This window comes from Microchirus variegatus (genome assembly GCF_963457635.1).
Source record: "Microchirus variegatus genome assembly, chromosome: 23".
In the NCBI taxonomy this organism is placed as follows: domain Eukaryota; kingdom Metazoa; phylum Chordata; class Actinopteri; order Pleuronectiformes; family Soleidae; genus Microchirus; species Microchirus variegatus.
In genome coordinates, this window is record NC_139824.1 from 13,419,764 (window position 1) to 13,441,988 (window position 22,225).

General features: G+C 40.6%; 1 protein-coding gene across 1 annotated transcript; it reads right to left on the reverse strand.

Moving 5' to 3' along the window:
- Positions 1-321: 321 nt before the first annotated feature.
- Positions 322-21,260, reverse strand: cabp4 (calcium binding protein 4; the record flags this gene model as incomplete). Its single annotated transcript, XM_083909072.1, has 8 exons — positions 322-350; positions 3,600-3,747; positions 6,279-6,388; positions 11,517-11,660; positions 12,165-12,195; positions 20,072-20,210; positions 20,514-20,615; positions 21,205-21,260. The coding sequence occupies 8 exons, from the start codon at positions 21,258-21,260 to the stop codon at positions 322-324; spliced, it is 759 nt and encodes a 252-aa protein (XP_083765198.1).
- Positions 21,261-22,225: the final 965 nt, after the last annotated feature.

Consider the following 22,225-nt stretch of genomic DNA (forward strand, 5'->3'; position numbering starts at 1 on the left):
TAAAATATATATATATATACACGTCTAAGCCATCGGGGGGCGACAGCGCAGCATTGTTGCTAAATCTAGACTTAACTCCTCTGCCATCTGCAGTTCCTTCAAATTCAACTTCTGTTCCCGAAACTGCAACTGATTTATTTTGACTCTGTTGTGTAATTTTTTTTTATTTTTTTTTTTTAACCATCAGACCTCGTCGCTCCCCCGCAAACACTGATATACAGCAGAAGGAGAAGGAGACGAATCGTCGCTTGCACGGCTCATTAGTCCGGCTCCATCTTATTCTTCTTCTTCTTCTTCTTCTTCTTCTTCTTCCATCAGAGATCATCGAGCAGAAAGCATCATGAGGAACTCTGTGAGGGGAAGAAAGAAAGAGACGGCAGCTGATCCACTGATGATGTCTAATGACGTACAGCAGCAAAACGAAAAGTAACACAGCCACATGGGCAGGGGTTGAAAAACACCTTTTAAAGGTGATTAACTCCCAATATGCTTGTAATCTGAAATCACTCAAGTTTTAGCTCAAGATTTCCACTGTCATGGATTTACTATAGTCAATCGAAAAACAGCTGCAGATAGTTTGAGGCAGGTTTCACTAAATCCGACGAATCAATCATGTCTTCCGTTTCCCCCCCTCATTCTCTTCCTGAAGTGCTCTGCTTCTGAAAGACGTCTGATTGCAGGTGTGAATCTATTGATTCGGGCAAGTGCTGCAGCTTAAATCCAGATAATAAAAAAAAAAGAGATCTCTTTAACCGTCTTCTGAAAACTGGATATTCTGCACGTATTCAGGTTGAACTGGGCTAAAAAAATAAAATAAAAAAAAACCCAGTGTGGCCTGAAGGCTAATTGATGAGAATGAGGAGCCACTTGCTTACTGATCCCATCAGAGACAGACGCGCCGATTCATATGTTCCAATAATTGCAATTGATTGGAGTGCGGAGAAGAGGCAATCCGGGGATGACACCTGCGAGCCCTTTGTGTGTTGAAGCCTATAATCTCTCTAACACCCATGTGGGGGGTTGGTTCACGGTTCCTACACACCAGATCATTTGGTGTGTGTGTGTGTGTGTGTGTGTGGTTTATTTGCCTGCGAGGTAACACACACACACACACACACACACACACAGTAATGACATTTCTGTGAGGTTTCCAAAAGTGTGTGTGTGACACTCAGCTATGTTTATCGATTGGTTGTAATGCACTGCTGATTACATCGGATTGACTCCCCTTCCCCAACCCACCGCCACCTTGACTTCACCTCCTCTCCCATTTAACTCCGCTCCTCGTCTCATATTTTTCTAATTTTCTCCACTTATCCTCCTTCATTACCAACCCATTCACTGACCCCCACCCCCCACCCCCCATCCTCTTATCATGTAAATGTTTGGTCTCGAACCGTTCACTCAGAGCTGTCACACCCTCCCCTACCTGATGTGAGCAGACATTTAAATGTAAACTGGAGGCGTTAAAGTGATGCGTTACATTTACTCGTGTTGCTGTAATTGAGTAGGTTTTAAATCACATCCGTTACTGAGCAAAAAAGTGAGTGAGGAAGTGAAAGCACGTGTGACCTTTGACCCACTTTGACTGATACATTATGTTTTGACATATTTTATTCTGTCAGCACTTTTAATTTGAAAAGTATAGAGCCCCAGAAGTGACATGAGATAAAAAAATAAAATCTGATTTTTTTTGTTTTGAAAAAAAAAAAATTCATAATTTTTTTGGAAACTCGAGATCTCAATTTTCCAAAGAAATGATGGAAATTTTTTTTTTTTTTTCAAGATCTTGAGTTTCAAAGTTGAGATCTCGAGTTTACAAAAAATATGAACTTTTTTTTTTCAAAAAAACTTTTCCATAATTTTTTTGAAACTTCAGTACGGAAGTTTTTGTTTTGTCTTTCAAAACAAACAAAAAAAGTCATAATTTTTTTTCATATTTTTTGGAAACTCAAGATCCCGAGTTTCCAAAAAAAATCATGAAAAAACATTTTTTTTCAAAGAAAAATAAAAAAAAATTTGGAAACTCAAGATATCGAGTTTCAAAGTCAAGATCTCGAGTTTCCAAAAAATTATGAAACATTTATTTTTCAAAAATGTATTTTTTTTAAATATTTTTTTTCATATTCATTTCATATTCATTAGGGCTGTCAAAATTAAAGCGTTGACGCAGGATGATTAATTTGTGGCATTAACGCGTTCTTTTTTTAACGCATTAACGCACTTTCTCTCTTTCATCGCGCTACGAGTAGACGTGCAGTTTATGAACAGGCAAGGCGGCGGGCAACTGCTTGGGGACCCGAGCCGATATGGGGGGCTCCCGACACTCGGAGCCTAAATGCATCAGTGAGCAGCTGCATCACCGTCTCCCTTAAACAACAATGGTTGATTAGCAATGACATCTCGGTCGGAAACCTCCCTAAAGAGGCCCCACGTCTCCTCACGTTAACCTCTGTGAAGCTGAAGGATAATGAAGAGGAGTTATCAATCAGGAAGTTAGAAGAGGAAGAAAAAAGAAAGAAAGACGCAGTTGTAAGTGGCGCTACTGGCGCAGATAATGATCTAATCATAACATTAACAGTCACTGTCTAACTAACGGGGACACAGACAGCAGCTAACATTAGCGTCAGAATGCTAGCTGACGCTAACGCTAATGCTAACTAGTAGAAGCAGTGCTTGAAAGTGCTGATGAGGAATTTCCTGCTGTGGGTTTAGTTCCCCCCAAAAAAAACAATTTAACTTCTATACTTGTTTTGTTTATAATGTGAGTTATTTACAGTGCAATGTAAAATTTCATAATTTTTTGGAAACTCGAGATCTCAATTTTCCAAAGAAATGATGGAAAAAAAAATTGAATTTTTTTTCAGAATTTTTTTTTTCTGACATTTTTGGAAACTCAAGATCTTGAGTTTTTAAAGTTGAGATCTCGAGTTTACAAAAAATATTTTTTTTCAAAAAAACTTTTACATAATTTTTTGGAAACTTGAGATCTCGACTTTGAAACTCATGATTTCAAAAAAAAAAAATTTCGTCATTTTTTTTTCTCATGTCAATTCGGGGGCTCCGTAGAAAAGGTTTGCCTTTACTTCAAAACAATTAATGTGAGATGTGTGTGCCCTTTAGGAAGTAAGTAACTTTTAATCCAGCTCCTTTTTTAGTACATTTTTAGACCAGTACTTTTCCTTGTACTTCAGAAAATTTCATCAAAACAGTGGTGCTTTTACTTTTACAGAGTCTAGTAGACAGAAAGTATAAAAGTCTGCTCTGGCTCAGCAGCAGCAGCAGCAGCAGGTGAGTTGATTAAAGCTCGGCTGATGTGAGTTAACTAATCATCCCTGTTTGTCTCTGGACCAGAAAAAGAGCTGAACACTGTGAGTGCATTTAAGGTTGTTTTCTGTCCAAGTTCATTGTTTTTTTAACAAGAGTTAACAAAACAATTCAACACTAAAGGCTCAGGGTATTCGTTGCACCTTTAAACATAAAAAATTAGGCATTTATTCTCACTTTTCTTTGAAAATGTTACATTCTAACATCATTATATAAGACGTCCAGCCTCATCTGAAAACTCAGATTTTGAAGTTTTTCATCCGAGTGCTCACCGTCAAAGTCAATGTTGCCGTCTTTGTTGAGGTCAATGTCGCCGATGATCTCCTCCAGCTCTCCTTTCTTCAGTTTCTCCCCCAGCAGGGTCTTCATGCCTTCCTTCAACTCATCGAACGTGATCTTTCCGTCGCCGTCGCTGTCAAACTAACAGCGTGTTCGGAGTCAAAGAGCAGGGAGGAGGATGAGGAGGAGGATGAGGAGGAGGAGGAGGAGGAGGAGGAAAACAGAACGGATCAAAGGTGATGCAAACCACTTGTGACACATCTTTAGGGGGCACACTGAATTATTGTTAGTATATAATAATAGTATAATCTTTTGAGTCATAATTATATCATAGACAGAATCTTAAATCAGTACATAAATAAATGACAGAAAAAATTGTGATTTTTGCATGAATTAAAGTCACAGAGACTCAGGAATAATTTTCATATAACAAACTGAACTCACCAACAACAACAGTACAGACAAAATATTTGCATTAAAAAAAACATTTTGCAGACTGCAAATCATGTTTATGTTTTGAAATCATGTGGCGCCACCTACCGCCGTCTACCAATCATTGCAGTCAGTAGGGTCTCAGCTGCCGAGCAACCACGGGTTGCCAGTTACGTCAGAAAACGAAACCTAAAAGTCCTCTGTATTTTGAATTTGAATGTTGTAACTGTTTTTGGCCACATTCTTACATATGGCACCTTTAATCCTTGTTGTTATGTTGTTATTTCTACATTTATTATTTAACCATTCGTGCGTTCATTCATTCATGAATAGATAGAGGAACAAGTTGCAGGGAAACTTCACCAAACATTTAAACAAGTGTGAATTTGTCTGAGTCTGCAGATACGGGGATTAAAGTAAATATGACTGTAGTCGTCCAGGAGTTTCTTTTCAAAGTAGTTAAGAGTTTGGAGGCAGTGAAACGACAGGACGCGTGGATTTCCGGGCCTTTGGGCATCGATATACGACCTGATGACGCACGTGCGGAGGAGAAAAACACTCCACACACACTTTTAAAAAATCCCTGTGAGTAGGTTAATAACTCTTTTATTGTCTCACCTTCAGGCTTCGTCAAAAGCATGATTCATCGAGCACCGCCGCGATTACAGCAAGGTAAAAATGTTTTTAATGTTTTTACACATCCACAGGTCGCCAATTACTTTAAAAGCTGCATGTGCGACTGCAGTTAGAGGGAGTTAACGTTTGATTTGTCATTATTTTAATGACACGGACGCAGGAGCCAAACACAGGTCGAAATAAAGGCGTGGAGACCAGCAGCGTCTCCGTTTGAAAAGCTATCTTTCTGTAATTAGTTTAATGGCTGAACTCAGGTGTGTGTAAATAATGCTATTACCACATTTGTTTTGCTCGGTCAGAGATGACGGCTCTTCAGGGCTTTTGCTCTGGGGGAGAATCATCGAATCACTTCATGGAGGTGGATGGTTTGTTCCATCAAAGTAGCTTTTATTGTTTTTATTATCTGACAGAATGATCTTTAGGGAGTCTGATCTTTAGTCTGCTTCCACCCCCGTCGGACATCGTTCGAGGCGAAGCTAAACAGAACTGAATCACAAACGTGAGTTGCTATGGTAACTTCGGCTGTGACGGGGAAACAGAACTCCGAGTTAAATGAGCCGGACTTAAATGAACCAAGACTTTCCTTTAATCCTGCTTCATCATGTGTACCCAACTCTAACATGTAAGAAACTCAATAGATAGATCCTCCAGATTAATGAGGCAACACAAATTTTCAAATAAAATAGACATGGACAATTAACGGTAACACTTTAGACGAGGGAACACATATTTACAATTACCTAGGCGCTTAATAACGTGCATATAAGTCGCATACTAGCCCTTTATTAGTAAATGTTAAAGGTGCCATATGTAAGAATGTGGCCAAAAAACTGTTACTACACTCAAATTCAAAATACCGAGGTCTTTAAGGTTTGGTTTTCTGACGTAACTGGCAACCCGTGGTTGCTCGGCAGCTGAGACTCTACTGACTGCAATGATTGGTAGACGGCGGTAGGTGGCGCCACATGCCAAAACATGATTTCAAAACATAAACATGATTTGCAGTCTGCAAAATATTTTTTTTAATGCAAATATTTTGTCTGTACTGTTGTTGTTGGTGAGTTCAGTTTGTTATATGAACATTATTCCTGAGTCTCTGTGACATATTAGGAGGATTTTATGGCCAGTTGCTTTAGATTTATTACATAATGCACCTTTAAGCACGTATTAACACCATGAAGGAAAAATCTTAATTTGTGTCGTAATAGAGGTAGAGTAAGGTGTTTATGCGTGCTTAATGATTGCTAATAAAGGGCTAGTATGCTACTTATATGTGTTAGTAAGCACCTATGGTGAATATCTAAAGTGTTACTCAATTAACAGTTAACAAAATAGTAACATAAATGACTCTGTAGATGTAGGAACTGCAAAAATCTGATCAATATGTATATTTTTTGTCCTCTAAAGTCTTGACTTTGCATATTTCAGACAACTATGAGAGCCACACACATATGCACTCCTACTCCTGGGCTTCTTTGAGGAAGGACTCTCCCCCCGTTGCACACTTCAAAGTACAGTCATAACACCGTGCAGTCCACAGCCGCTGGCTCGACAGTCAAAGCTCATACCTCCAGAGTTTGCAGCTGGGGGGGACGACCTCTTACCTGTCTGAAGGCACAGCGGAGCTCCTTCAGCCCGACCATGTGAGCCGTCTCTGCCAGCATCCTCGGCCCCATGAGGTCGCAGAAATCATCAAAGTCCACGTGGCCGCCCCCTGCAGGAAGACACACGTAGGTAAGAGGGCGTATGCTCACACATGCTGTATAATGCACAGGTCGACCACAGACACTGTAAACATCATTTTCGGGAGAAATTTTTTACTGTATTACTTAAAATCATCTTCACAACATAAGTATTAGCAAGTTTTTTGTTTACTGTCTGAACAGCCAACGTGACTTGGGCGAGTTTATGTAGGGTGCTTGTGAATCCGTGTTCGTAGCTTCTGAAGAAAGGTACTATTTCCAAACGGCAGCCTACTCCAGTTGTTCTTTTTTAACAGCACTTGTTGTCAAGACGGATTGTGAAGTTTATCCAAGTGCTTGACGTTCATTTAACGCATATCAGGCGAGCGGAACGGAAGGCACGAGGTGCCAGTAACAAAGTTGGCGTCCTCTCCTCTTCAAAAAGGCCTGAAGCCAGTTAAGATTACGATGAAACTGTGATGATACTGAAGTGCGGTGCAAGTTCTCCACAGAGGATCCAATTGTTTTTGGTCAAATAAAGGTTTTTATCTTTGAAAAGATCAGTTGTATGATGATTCAGTGTGATGTTAAGGCGCCTGCGAGAAAACTCCAAAGTAAAAGAGAGGTAAAAGACCGTAGTAGAATCTATTTTAAAAACAATAGTCGACTTGACTGGAGCTAATTATCATTGCCTTCAGTTTTTTTATGCCCCAAATATGTGGAACAAGCTCCCAGAAGAGCGCAGGTCTGCCAAATCAATTCATTCCTTTAAATGTAGCCTGAAAACCTTACCTTTTTGCCACTGCGTCTGAATACAAATGAAATGAGCTGTAAATGCTTATTTTAATTAATTTTTCTCCCCTTTTTCTTTCTTTTTTTCTTTTTTTTATTGTAAATGACTTGTTGTTGGAATAACTTAACCTTAAAATGATTGTACATGTGTTGTCAGGTTGAGTTTACTTGTGTTTGTGTAAGTAGTTTTGTTTTTTCTAGGTTCAACCACCTTATTACGACCAAGTAAAACCAGTTGCTTGAGATACAACATTCATTTGGAGATTTTTATGTTGAAAACCGATGTCTTTAACTCTGGAGACAAATATCTTCCTCTTCCCACAGATATATATCCATATATTAACTTACAGCTTCTACAATTTAACCCTTTAAAACCTAGCGTTTCACTGACGACACGTTTGCATCACTGTAGTTTCACGACATTTTGTGCAATTGGGAAAAATCCCAACCGTTTCTGATTGCTGACAAGTTGCACGTCAAAGCCAATTTGTGGTTATTGCAGTAATTTCACTCAGGAAGCCAGAGAATCAGTGTCTTTGTCACCAGAGAGGGGAGCGAGAGTGGGAAGAACACCTGCAGTTTCCATGTTTTTGGCCTGTTTTTGCACATTGAGAGACTCAAAAAGTGTTATTATACAGGTTTTATACTGTTTAAATTTCAAATTTAGCCCACAAAGTCTTGTATTTCCTCATTTTAAATGGTTAAAACAGTATTTTTAACATGCAGTGAATTGTAAATAACTGCCAGATATTGGGAGTTATTCTGGAAAAAATGGCCAAAAGCACTTAGATACAGGACAGAGAATCTGTTACAGGACGTTTTATGCATAAAATAAGCAGAAAAACATAGAGCTGTTTACAGTAAAAGGTTCAAACTGGCTGTGTGATTGTGCTCCCTCTGGTCCAGGTGTGTTTGTGGGCGGGGCTAAGTGATGAGCCACACCTGTGTGCTGCTCCTGAGGCTTCATAAGCTCTCTGTGCTCTTCATTTGACTGTGGGAGAGAGGACACACACACACACACTCACGCACTCACGCACTCACACACACACACACACACACACACACACACACACACACACACACACACACACACACACACACACACACACACACACACACACCTCTACTATTTTGAACTTGAAGCAACTTTGAATCTGTAATAAAACCAACATTTTGACTGCGTTCTGCTCACCACACCTCAGGCCTTCACACGCCGTCATTGGATTCCTGTGCCTTAAGTGGGTCACTCTATAATCACTGAGTAAAGAAATTCTCCCTAAAGTCTTCTGAGATTATTTTAATTTTTTTTTCTTAATTGAAAGTGAAAAAAATCCTTGGTATTATTAATGACTCTATAGGGATAACACTATAGAGGGAGTAAAATAGGAATATATATAGGTCCGTGTTACCTTATTGGTCGTACAAAAGCATCAGTGAGTTGATGAATAATTCATATACACGGCATAAAAATAGCATAAAATATAAATTGAAGTAACATCCCTAAAGCTGTGTGTTTGAATCCTCTCCTATAGTTTCTCTTTAAAGTGAACCTGCTGCTACAGTTGAGATTATCACACAAGCGGGGAATGTTCTAATGGTACATTGTTTGCTAATCACATTAGAAGGCTATAGGATGATTAGAAAACCCTTGAAAATGATGTAAACTCAGCTGAAAACACTTTTGCTGGTTCTTTGACAAAAAAAAAAATCATTATTTCTAATCTGGTCAATGTCTTGACTATATTTTTTAGTCTCTTTTGGTGAATAAAAGTGTGACTTTTAATGGAAAACACACACAAAATTGCATAGGTGACCCCAAACTTTTGAACGGCAGTGTATAATAACAGATATTCAAAATGCAGCCGTGCTACGTGATGCGTTTAATGCGGCGTTGCTTCCTGAAGTCATTGATGTTTTCATGCTAACCGTCTCATCAGGAGATCATTTACACCTGAGACACCAGGTGACTCTCATTAAGTGTCTGGGTTAGGACGGAGAGCAGCTGCAGCTCCGAGTCCTGGAGGATCACAGGTGAAAAGACGCCGTTTCCCTGCAGGGACGTCGCTGTTTTCCGGGGCCAAACGATTACACCGAGGACGGTATTTTCCTCATTATCAGTGTCGGGTTACACTTGTACGTGTGTGTGTGTGCTCTAATTACGCTGAGTCATATCAAGTTACAGGATGGATTCGGCCAAAAAGCGAATCAATTATTATCTCTTTTTATGTCTCGCTTCCAGGAGATCGTTTTTGTTTGTCTTACAAAGTCCTTGCAATCGAGTAACTCATTTGCTAATCTGCCTTTGAACTTGACATTTTGCAATCGGTTTGTTTTGGCTGCTCATTCTGCAGAAGTGTGTTTGTGAGGAAACCTGGAGAAGAAAGAAAGAGAAGAATCTGCACCTGTAGCAGACTGAGCTGCATTAATGCAACACACGCTTTCATGTTTGGCGTGGAAAATAAGCCATAAGTGTGTTAGCGGAGTGAAGATTGTAAATATTAAGGCACAAGGATACACATACACTAAGTCCACCGAGCTTTGGTGCCGTTTTAATCTTCATCTGTTCCGCAATGAAATATTAGCACCACCAGCTGTTGACCTGTAATTAATATTCAAAATAACAGAGTTAGTTACAGTGTTTCTAATTGCACGCTGTTTGAAATTCAGTTGGAAATTTCCTGTCGATTAGGACGGAACTCCAGCTGAATTCTGATGGTGCTGCTTCATGGAAACATCGATCTACCGTTGTGCAGATTAGCATCTAAGAGCCCATGGCATGCAATTTAAATGCAGTTTTTGCTGCAGCAGACGTGTCATTTCAGTTGGATTTTCTTAGGCTGGCTTTACACGACAACGATCTGAACACAAACCGCAAAAGTGCACTTTTTGTCACTGATCCAGTGCGCAGTGCGTATTGGATTTTCGTAGGATAATCCACAAAAAACGGGGTGCATTCTTTTTCGTATGTTTTCATACGAACCCTTCATGAGAATATGTTGAAACCATGATGTTTGAAGTTGACAACCAGGAAATGAGACTATATTGAATGGCCACCAGGGGGCGACTGTGGTATTTTGCTCTAAGACTCTACTTGACTAGGAACCATTGGGGAAATGATTGATTTATAACATGTAAACGTTTTCCTGAGGAGTTTATGCTCTTAATCGCTTGTTTTAACTCTTTGTCAGAAGCACATGTTGTTGAATTTGCAAATGATGAACAGGTATCGTCCACTGAGAGCCCGGTTGCCGCTAACACTCATGAACTTCCAGTTGCTAAATTTCAACTTCATGGCGCCGACCAAATTGGAAATGCAGAGGCCTTTGAGACAGGAGTTCAGATTCCCCGTTGGTGACGTCATGACCAGATGCCACTTGGTTGTTCAGTCCACATCGTCGATGTTGCTGTGGACTGACACAAATAAGCCGTTCTCTGGGGGGTCCCCACCCTCTTAACTTAGGTCCAAGGCAATTTCCCCAATTGCCTCGCCTGTTGCAGCAGCCCCTCACTGTGACCGCCTCCAGCCACTGATATGTGGGGGTTATGGGCGAGGTCACGTGTGTGTGCTCTACCTACCTCTGCGATATCCCAACAGTGAGGTCATGGAGTGTAATTACTGCATAATGAGGCTAAACTGTGAACACAAACAGGGTTTGCTGTTTGGAGATAGTTTGAGAATTGCTGTACTGCTCAGTGGGGGGGGGGGGATACTGCAGACAGTGATGGTTTATATATTTATTTGAATACTGCATTTCTAATGCCTATAGTTGGCTGCTTTTATCCAGTTTTGTCAAGTAAGATGCTGGTTTGAGCAGCAGGAGTATTTGGTTCACAGTCTTGCCCGAGGACATTTCAACCTGTGGTGAGGAGCTACCTGCTCCTGAGACTGTCATTAACAGTTTACATTAGTTTTTTTTGTTTTTAAAACATCGTACCAGTGTCGTGCTCTGTGTGTTCCCATGGTGCCTCTAGTTTTTCTGCAAACTCTTGGCTTAAAACTTAAAGGCCTTACACGTTCAGAGGTGCGGGGCCTCGCTCTGACACCGCGTAGGTGTTACGGTGCGCGGGATCAAAACCCCCAGAGATGATTCACCTTCATCGTCAAACGCTAACCACACATCGATCTATACTCGGTCAGAAACACTCCTAATAAAAGCAAAGAAGGGAAAGTCAGGCCTGTGCCAACTCCTTTGTGCACCTGCGGCATGAAGGTCATTCATCCGTCTGCCAAAAACACTTTAAACGTCCCGTCTCCAAACATCAGCACACACATTCACACCTTCAGAAACAGCCATCAGTCACGCTCACATCTATGAGATCTACGCACAAACATGCAGCCGTGCAGACTCGTCGTTATGCGATACGCACATTTCATTTTGATTTGCTGGATGATCTCGATGAGCTCCATCTCCGTGGGCATGTAGCCCATGGTTCTCATGCAGTCGGCGATGTCTTTGTAGTGGATGAAGCCGTCGGCGTCGTAGTCGAATTCCTTAAAGGCCTCTTGCAGCTCTGACAGACACACAAACACAAAAACAAACTTCTCTAAAGGCCACATTATACTTCTACGACTGCGTAATGCGTTAACGTGGTGACGGATACGCGCTGCAATTTCCCGTCCGATCAGTAGGGGCCGCTACGCAAGGTTGTTGTTGTTGCAGCAGAATAACATTGAAACAGTGGCCGTTTCTCACTTTTCTGTGTCACGGAACGCAGTTTGAAGATAATTTTAGGTGAGAAATTGGCCATTTAGAGTCTGAACATGTGCTGTGTGTGTTAGGATATGACGTATTTATAGTTTGGCAGCGACGTTGTCGGCGGTGATCAGCTCCGCCTCTGTGGACGCTCGGTGCGCACTGTGAGCGCAGAGCACGTTACGCAGGAGTATAAATTGGGCTTTAGTTGTCAACTCTAGTGTAAATAACTCTCTCAAGAACGGTCGCCATTGTTGTGCTAATTTTTTTTCTACTGTATGTACAGTATGTTTGCATCCTAATTACACCCACGGCATCTTACCGTCCAACTCTTCTGGCATCAGCTCTCTTTCCTTGCCGAGCAGAGACAGAGACAGAGAGAAAGAGAGAGAGAGAGAGAGAGAGAGAGAGGGGAAAGAAATGGAAATAATTACAACACAGCATTGGAGGACATTAAAATCAATGGTGGCTTTAAAACAGCAAAAAAACGCTCTTGAGAAAAAGACCCCGGCGATAATCTGTTTTTGACTATACCAAATTAGAATAACATGCATATCATGTCAACACTGCTGCATGCTGACAGTAAATCTAATGGGATTTCACCCAGTGACATGTCTTTCTAATTTGCAAAATGACACACACACACACACACACACACACACACACACACACACACACACACACACACACACACACACACACACACACACATCTGCTGCGTCCTGAGGGAGCTGCAGCATTAACAGTCTGAGTCTGTGCTCATTCAAATACTCCTACGCAAAAAACGGCGGAAAACTTTCCTAAAGCTCACATCATTGTCACTTTAGGAAGACACACACACACACACACACACACACACACACACACACACACACACACACACCTGTATCCACACACATCATTTGCATATACCCTTTTGTGCATTCAGTATTCTCTGCCTTGTTTTGACATTTTGGTTCGGGCCGTCTCCCAGTCTCGTTCCTCCTCTCCTCTCTTTCCCTCTTTCTCTTTCTCTACCCATTTTCATGTATTTGAGACAAGTTGAGGCAAAAGCTTGAAGCCGGGAATAAAAAACTCTCCACAAAGTCGTTCAGCGAGTGGAAGGCGGTAAATTCAACGGTGCCAGGGGCTTAAAATAGCACGAGGCTAATGAATCCTCGCAGTTTGATAAGAAAGATTATAATTTGGCCATTAGTTGCAATAAAATTAAGAGGCAAACACTCATACAGGAAAAGTGTTCCCCAAACTTGTTATATGTCATATTATATATATATTTCTTAGTGTATTATTTTGAAAAAGGTACATTTTCCAAGAAATATGAGTCATGCATTCATTTTAATTTTCTCGTTTTAATGAATAAATCTTGCATAAATTGCTTTAGAGGAGTGGGAACTTGAACCATCTTGTAATTAGCATAGCTGTAAATACGTACATTTGCATTTAAAGCGCAGATATTGAAGAATCCTTAAGAAGAGTGTTTAGTAACACGACCGCGCTGGAGTCTACAGCATCGTGACAGTGTCCACTTCTTCCTTCTGTACAGAAGCGTCATCGCGACCCACAGGGCAATGTGAGAAATATGGAAACTCGGTTGCGTTGCTGCGGAGCAAAATGAGCCTGACATACGGAGATATTGCTTAGCATAGAACTACGCCACGAGCCTGAGGATATCTGCAACTTCAAAGAAACCAGACTGACAGAAAAAGGCCTATAACGGCTCTGATTATTGCGAGCATAAATGTGCACAACTTTGCTGTGGGCTTTTGTGTTTGTGTGTGTGTGTGTGTGTCGCTATTAGGCAACGAGGGAAAGTATTGAGGCTTTAGCGAAATTCAAATAAAAGGAGATTAAGACACTGGAAACAATACTGAGCACATAAGACTGTACATTTATTCCACTGCATTTCCATTTTACAAGAAAAAACTTAAAAGCATAAATCAGAAATGTACACTACCGTTCAAAAGTTTGGGGTCACTTCAACGTCCTTATTTTTTAAGGAAAAGCACTTTTTTTCAATGAATATAACATTAAATGTATCAGAAATGCACTCTATACATTGTTAATGTGGTAAACGACTATTCTAGCTGCAAACGTCTGTTTTTTATAGAATATGTACATAGGTGTATAGAGGCCCATTTCCAGTGTTCTAATGGTACATTGTGCTTGCTAATGGCGTTAGAAGGCTATAGGGTGTCAAACTAATTTTCACTGAGGGCCACATCAGCATAATGGTTACCCTCAAAGGGCCAAATGTAACCGTCATATAGAATAAATGTAGCTAAATGTAACCAAATATAATGTAAAATAAAGGTAACATATTGCTAAATTACTTTCAAGTTACAAACATTATGCATTATAGGTGTAATCTGGTTCGCGGTGGTCTTGACATATACAATGATACACTGCTATCTAGCGGCGGGATGCCGTAACTTCGCGGGTAACGCAATCGCTATGCATTGTGGGAAATGTAGTTTATGGTCAACGCACGCCTTAAAGCAGCATAGGCCTATTTTAACACAGATTTTTAAGACCAATTAATTAATTCACTCACTCGCGGGCCACATAAAATGACGTGGTGGGCCACATCTGGCCCCCGAGCCTTGAGTTTGACACGTGCTATAGGGTGATTAGAAAACCCTTGTGCAATGATGTTAGCAGCAGCTGAAAACTGTTTTTCTGGTTCTTTGATTCATTATTTCTAATCTTGTCAATGTCTTGACTGTATTTTCTATTCATGTTGCAACTCTTTTGATGAATAAAAGTCTGACTTTTAACGGAAAACACAAACAAATGATATAGGTGACCCCAAACTTTTGAACGGTAGCGTATGTTACGCAACAAAAAAAAAAAGAGCCAGACAATCTCGGGCCGTTAAGAGTGTTTGACAGCACTGTAATTAGAGGATGACTCACTTTACCTCGCGAGCCGTATCCACTCTCATCAAGATTGTGAAACTGGAATATTTCAAAATGTCACACCAATAAAGTTCAGTGACGCCATGCTCCCGGTGTCCATGTCAGATTGTAAAAGATGGTAAAGGCCAATTAATCCAACTTTTTATTCTGGACTTGAATATTTTTTATTCCGTCTGTGTCCATTATTTTATGGCTGCTTTTATTAAAGGAAAATACTTTTCATCCTCCACTTGGCTCCTTTTTAAAAAGTGAGATATGATGAGGCAAATCACAGCATAGGTGACATTAAAACACAAAGAGAGGTGCGATCTTTTTTCTCTTTCACTTCTTTGGTTTTGCCCCTGTTGTGTCTGGTAACAGTAGCTGCTAATGACAGAGGCTCATTTACATTTATATGCACAGTTTAATCCAGCTAAGGCCGTAGTTCGACTAAGGCAATTGGACAACTTGCAACATCCGAGTGAGTTTATACGTCGTCTCCTTCTACTTCCAAAGGTCAAAGACCAGGGCGGATATTTTGCTTAATGTGCCGAATTAGCAAGTCCGACTCTAGTCCGACTAAGTGTATACATGCAGGAGTAATCGGACTATGAATCACATTATCCGGGTATGTTAGTCTGACTAAGACTAGCTACATTTTAGTTGGACTCCTTCTACTTCCAAAGGCCAAAGACCAGGGCGGAAATTTTGCTTAATGTGCTGAATTAACAAGTCCGACTCCAGTCCGACGAATCGTATACATGCACGAGTAATCGGACTATGAATCACATTTTCTGGGTATGTTAGTCTGAATAAGATCATCTCGATTTCAGTTGGACTTTTTTCTTTTTTTCTCCTAATACATGTTGGCATTCAAAAGTGGCTAATACATAAATCATACAAGGTCGTCTTGTCCGAGTGCACAATGGCTTCAGGAAAAGGGAAAGGTTGGCCTGGTTTATTTGGACGCTGCGTCACATGGCAGGCGTTCAAATCATCATTCACTGTGTTAGCGTTGCCAAGCAGAGTAGAAGCGCACACACACACGCACAAGCGATGCCAAGATGCAATTACATCAAGAGTTTCCTTGCTTTCTATGTTTACCTCCACATACTTAAAACACTGATGATATATACAAACCCTTTAAACGTCCGTAATATGATTTCCGATGCCGGTCTGCTGTTTACCGCGCACAGGATTCTACAAGGGCATAATTAGATTGCAAGGTCAACGCATTAATTGGATTTTTTTTTTCTTTTTTTTTAATCCAGAAAGGATTAAACGGCATGCCACGAGGACTCTTAATGCATCCGTCAGAACGAGCCCATTGACAATTAATTTCATTCTGTCTGCCTTCACATGGCCCATTGAGCAGCCTCCACTGCTTTTTGAAGCATGACGTGTGTGAGGTATTTATGTGCTTACTTTACACTGGAAACACTGCAGCAACACACACACATGGCAATGAACAGCTCCAGTCTCTCTATCTGATATTTAAATGCATTAATTGACTTTTGTTGGCTATTTTGTCTCCGCCGAGCCCAATGTTGGACGTAATGAGCACTGACAGAAAACCTTGCTGATGGAGTTATTTATACTTTGTGTTGATGCAGGGACTGGGAATGCTGTAGGAGAATCCCGCTGCATGCCTCAGTGTCGAAACAAAAATCTAAACTAAACACAGCGTTGCTTCCCTCTGTCCTGTGGTTATGATGCAGAGCTCTGCAAACACGCTACTGGTACATTTAAACCAGGGCCTGTCACAGTAAAACAAAGCAGTAAATGGAGATTGCAGGCACCCAAGGTCATTGTGAACCTGTTTAAAACAATGGCATTATCCTATTTATTGTTACAAATAGTTGGTTCATATGCACACAGATATCTCGGTCACAATTTATCATATTTATTTATTATTTACATTATATCTGTGGAGAAATAATCATTTTCGGTATCAAATAAGGGATGGGAACTGGTAATTATCGGTTTGATATCTGTTGTCCTGCATTTATATTCTCATACAGTATATGTCATGAAAATAACCAGAAAATCAGTGAGGTTCTTCTGTTTTGCCCCTGTTGTGTCTGGTAACAGTAGCTGCTAATGACATTTATATGCATGGTTTAATCCAGCTAAGGCCGTAGTCCGACTAAGGCAATCGGACAACTTGCAACATCTGAGTGAGTTTATACGTCGTCTCCTTCTACTTCCAAATGTCAAAGACCAGGGCGGAAATTTTGTGCCTAATGTGCCGAATTAGCAACTCCAGTCCGACTAAGTGTATACATGCAGTAATCGGACTATGAATCACATTATCCGGATATGTTAGTCTGACTAAGACTAGCTACATTTTAGTTGGACTACTTCCAAAGGCCAAAGACCAGGGCGGAAATTTTGCTTAATGTGCCGAATTAGCAAGTCCAACTCCAGTCCGACTAAGCGTATACATGCAGGAGTAATCGGACTATGAATCACATTATCCGGTTAGTCTGACTAAGATTAGCTCGATTTTAGTTGGACTACTTTTACGTCCAAATGTCAAAGACCAGGGCGGTCATTTATGGTGTTTAATAGGGATGGGAATCGGCCAGTAATCGGTCCAATATTGGTCAAAATCACTGGATCGGATATTGGACGGATAAAAATGTAAAAGTCATGTTTGAGGCTGTTTATTTCTTCTTTTTGGGAGAACAATATTTTGTCTTTGTTAACAGCTTCATAGTCCATAAATGGTCTAAAATGACTTTATCGGGCTTGTGATATCGGTACACAAGAAAGTGGTATCGTCCCACCCCTAGTATCCAGAAGTATATGTTTATTCTGCACATATGATACTAATGTATAAATACACAAACTAGATAATAATTCTAGCTTTGGATTAGGAGTATGATACTTTAAATTGAGATATTTCCCCTTATGATGGCGTTAATCTGGGCATTGGATCACACGAAATACACTGCTGTGAGACTTAGAATAAGTCCTTGAAATGTCTTTTGTTGCTTTTTATTTATGTCTGATGTGTGTTTACCATAAGAGTTTTTAAATCAGACTCATTGAGATCCAAAACCCACTATACTAAATATGTAAATCAGTGATGCTTTCAGCGTTTATAGTAAAGGTGCCATTGGGCTGGATCATTCGTTGGCTCTTCTCCAGTTGTCATTTTCCCAAATATCCTGAAGGAATCTGGGATCTTAGTGCCAGAGAACAAAACTTTAATTCCAGACAAGCGGGGAGGTAATGGAATGGAAGCCAGCCGAGTGTCCGGAGTACGTCATCTGTTCAGGGGAAATTATTAGAGTTACATCTTTTAAAAATAATGTCTTCTGGAAACGTCGATGTACTTTTAGGTTTTAATGAAAGAGGCGTGGGTAATGATATCGACTTCACCGTCTCTCGATGGTGTTTTATAGGAGACAAGCCTTCATTATTTGGACATTCATGTTTCACAGTGAACGGCTGCGAGCAGTGTTTTTGTTTCCAGTCGATAGTTAGCACTTAGAATCTGCTGAACGAGAACATCAATTCTCCAGCGTGAGTCAGTGTGTAACATCGAGGTCAATGCTGTTGTTGTTGTTGTTGTCTATAAACCGTCACTTTATTTATTTTTTTATTTAGCCCTTTTATATCTGTCTGACAACGGAAAAAAAAGTGAATAAATGATTCATTACCAAACAAATATACACAGTTTTTAGGTCATTCTTATGAAATGTTATTTGATCCTGCTTCTTTTCACAATAACAGTCTATTTTAGGCTATTTTTATGAGCGGATGTTACTTTATTTGCTTCATAATCACCTCAGCTGAGCCGTTGCATTGATTTGAGATTTATATGATGTGTACTTTTGTATAATGTACAGTGATTTTACGAGCAGTTTAGGTGTTTTCGAGCTCAACTTCCTTTGAGTTACTTCCTGTCCAAACGCCTCCATGAACCTTCGACATCTCAGGAAAAAAAAAGAACCTCCATTGAGAGCAAGACTGCAAGGCTAGCAACATCATTTCAGACAATTCACACCCCGGTCACCCTGTATTTGAACTTCTGCCATCAGGTAAACGCTACAGAACAATACAATCCCACACAAGCAGACTGAGAAACAGCTTTTTCCCCCCCGAGCTGTGGCCTCTATAACCCCACAGCCAACTCAAAACTCAGGACTATCATTGCACCTTATGTATATAAACACAATGCTTGCAATTATTTATTATTGTTGATTTCATTCATCTTTTTTTAGCAGTGTAGGGATTAGCGCTCTTGCCTTTGCAGCAAGAAAACCCTGGTTCACGAGAGGTTTTCCAGTTTCCCCCACAATCCAAATACATGCAGATTTGAGGATAAAGTAGATTGGTCACTTTAAATTGACCGTGAGTCTGAGAAAAGGCTTTTTGTTGTCTCTATATGTGGCTCTGTTATGCACTCTTAGAATTAAAAGTGCTAAATCGAACCATATAAGGTTCTTCGGCTTGTCCTCAAAGGAGAACCCTTTTTGGCTCCACGTAGAACATTTTTATAAAAGCTCCACCTGGAACCCCTTTGGAGGGTTCCACCAAGAACCCTTTAAAACCCTTTATTCAGGAAAGGGGTTTTAAATGGTTCTCTGGATCAAAATGGTTCTTACTGGAACCATTAGTGTTACCAAGAACCCTTGAAAAACCAAATGTCATGAGTCATGAATAACAAGAACCTCACAGAAAATCAGTGATGTTCTTTGGTTTTGCCCCTGTTGTGTCTGGTAACAGTAGCTGCTAATGAAAGACGCTCATTTACATATATATGCACGGTTTAATCCAGCTAAGGCCGTAGTCCGACTAAGGCAATCGGACAACTTGCAACATCTGAGTGACTTTATACGTCGTCTCCTTCTACTTCCAAATGTCAAAGAGCAGGGTGGAAATGCTGCTTTTTCCATTCCGACTAAGCGTATACATGCAGGAGTAATCGGACTATGAATCACATTTTCCGGGGTATGTTAGTCTGACTAAGATTTTAGTTGGACTCCTCCTACTTCCAAATGTCAAAGACCAGGGCGGTCATTTATTGTGTCTAATAGGGATGGGATTCGGTCAGTATCGGACCAATATTTTATAAAACCCTTTCTTCGGGAAAGGTTTTTTCAGAAGCAAATGGTTCCAGGTAGAATCTCGGACCATGTAGAAGAACCGCTTTTGGAACCCTTATTTCTAAGAGTGTGGACTGGTGAACTGTCCAGGGTGTACTCCGCTTATCGCCCTAGCTGAGATTGGCACAGTGACCCTCACATGGAGGATAAAGCGGTAGAAGACAGAGAGTTGCTAGTCTAGTCTATTCTATTCTATTACTATAAACTGCTGAGCTGACCTGTCCAAAGAGTTTGTTGAGGTAGGAGACGTAGGCAGCGGCCACGACCGAGCTGTTGCTGAGGCTCCTCCTACCGCTGCGGGCAGCCGCCTCCTCGGCGGCTTTCTTCCCTTTGGCCGCGTGCGACTGTGCCTTTGAGCTGTGAAGTGTGCAGTTTACAGCACGTAGCAGATGTTGAGATGTCATCATTCACGGCAGATCCATTAATTCTACGTCCTATACCTTAATTTAGGACATGTCTTAAAAAAGGGGTGTTACAATAAAACAGCTGCTCATCCTGAGTGACAAATACCATATCATGGAGGAGTCACCAGGGAAAAGGAAAAGAGGAAGTGTTTTTTTTTTTTATGGGCATAATTTTGCCATTCTCTAGGCTCGTTTTACCGCTCATGTGCCAATCGGTTACACTAATTGTGTTGATTTAGAAACAGAGAATAATAACCAGAATTTCTTGGAGAGGCTGAGCTGCAGGGCCTTGTTTTTGAACCTCCCAGTGGCAGGAGATCGTCCAGCTGTTGCAGCCCTCCCTCCTCGCGGAGACGAGCTGGGAGAGACATAATGGAGAAATAATCAGTTTAAAGAGCACTTAAAATGAAATCACTTCTTTTCTTTTTTTTACTTCCTTACAACCAAAAACAAATTTGTATATTCAAATATTGAGGGACTATATAAAACAAACCAATAAGTGTTTCTGGTGAGTCTCACTTTCTTAAAATGCTTATGTTGCTCTAAGACGATGAATTAAAGGTGCATTATGTTATGGGCATAAAATCCTCCTAATATGTCACAGAGACTCAGGAATAATGTTCATATAACAAACTGAACTCACCAACAACAACAGTACAGTACAAAATATTCACATTAAAAAAAATATAATTATACAGCAAAAAACTATTATACAGCGACTAGACAATGCAGGAGCACATAATATGTATTAAAAAAAAGGTGGATTTTGGGTCATACAAACCTATAAACACTACGCAGTGTCCCTTTATGTCAACATATTGAATATTTTGCAGCTCAGAATTTCCATGGCCTGAGGATTGCATATTTACACACGGCTGCACCAAATGTTGACGGAGCTCTTACATTGACCAATATTCTCCATCATTTTTGTTTGTTTACCCACTGACCTGCCTGCAGACAACGGTCTGCTGTCTGCGCCTCCTTTAGCACTTTTCACAGACATCCTGCACGGAGGAGACAAATAAATAAAATTGAGTAAATACACACAAAAACAAAGGCAAATATAGAGGAAAGCATCCCTACAATAGGTTTAAACAAAAAACTGAGCACTGGTCTAAGCAGTGAGGAGGAACTATGCTGTGATTCATCATTTATATTCTGTAAAACAAGCAACATGGACACAGCGTATTGTGTAATCTATGATTGCATCTTCTGGGAGAAAATGTTATTCAGCTCAGAGACAGATCAATATGGATATTAGGACACACACGCCCAAGCAAAAAATCTAAATAACACACAAAGAATAAGTACGCGGACAGCGAATGAGTAGGACTAGCATGAAAAATGAAAATATTGGAGCGTGATATAGAGGACGATGGGAGTGGATTATAATCACATGTGTGACTTGCAGAAGAGGACGGGAATGAGATGCTTATGGATGTGTGTTTGCGAGACGGATCAATTTTCCGTCGCGGAGCCCCTCGCCGCCGGCGTTTGATGAATGACCGCTCGACGTGTTACAAACGTAATATCTCGCTTCATCATCTGGCATGCTCTGAATATGGTTCCCAAAGATCTGCTGCTGCTCGGGGTTCCGCGCAGATAATGAGAAGAGACACGAAGAGCGCCGAGTTCTATAGATTACACTCCACCGTTTAATGTGCCTCAGTCCAATGAGCCGCATTTCCAACTCCCACTGGGTTGAACACAAAAAAAACGTGCCGTGACTGTGTTAGTGATTGTCTGTCTGTCACGCTTTCGCACAATCAGGGTGCATGTGATATACGCTGATGGGAACACACGCTTACAGCATGTTAAGCTGCTGAGGTGGAGGAGGAGGAGGAAGACATGAGATCGGTCAGGAAGTATCTGGCTATGCTGCTCCAAAGTGCAGTGATATACAGCGATATACATGCAAGCTATTGCATTTTATCTCACACAATCACATGCATAGTCTTACAGTTGTGA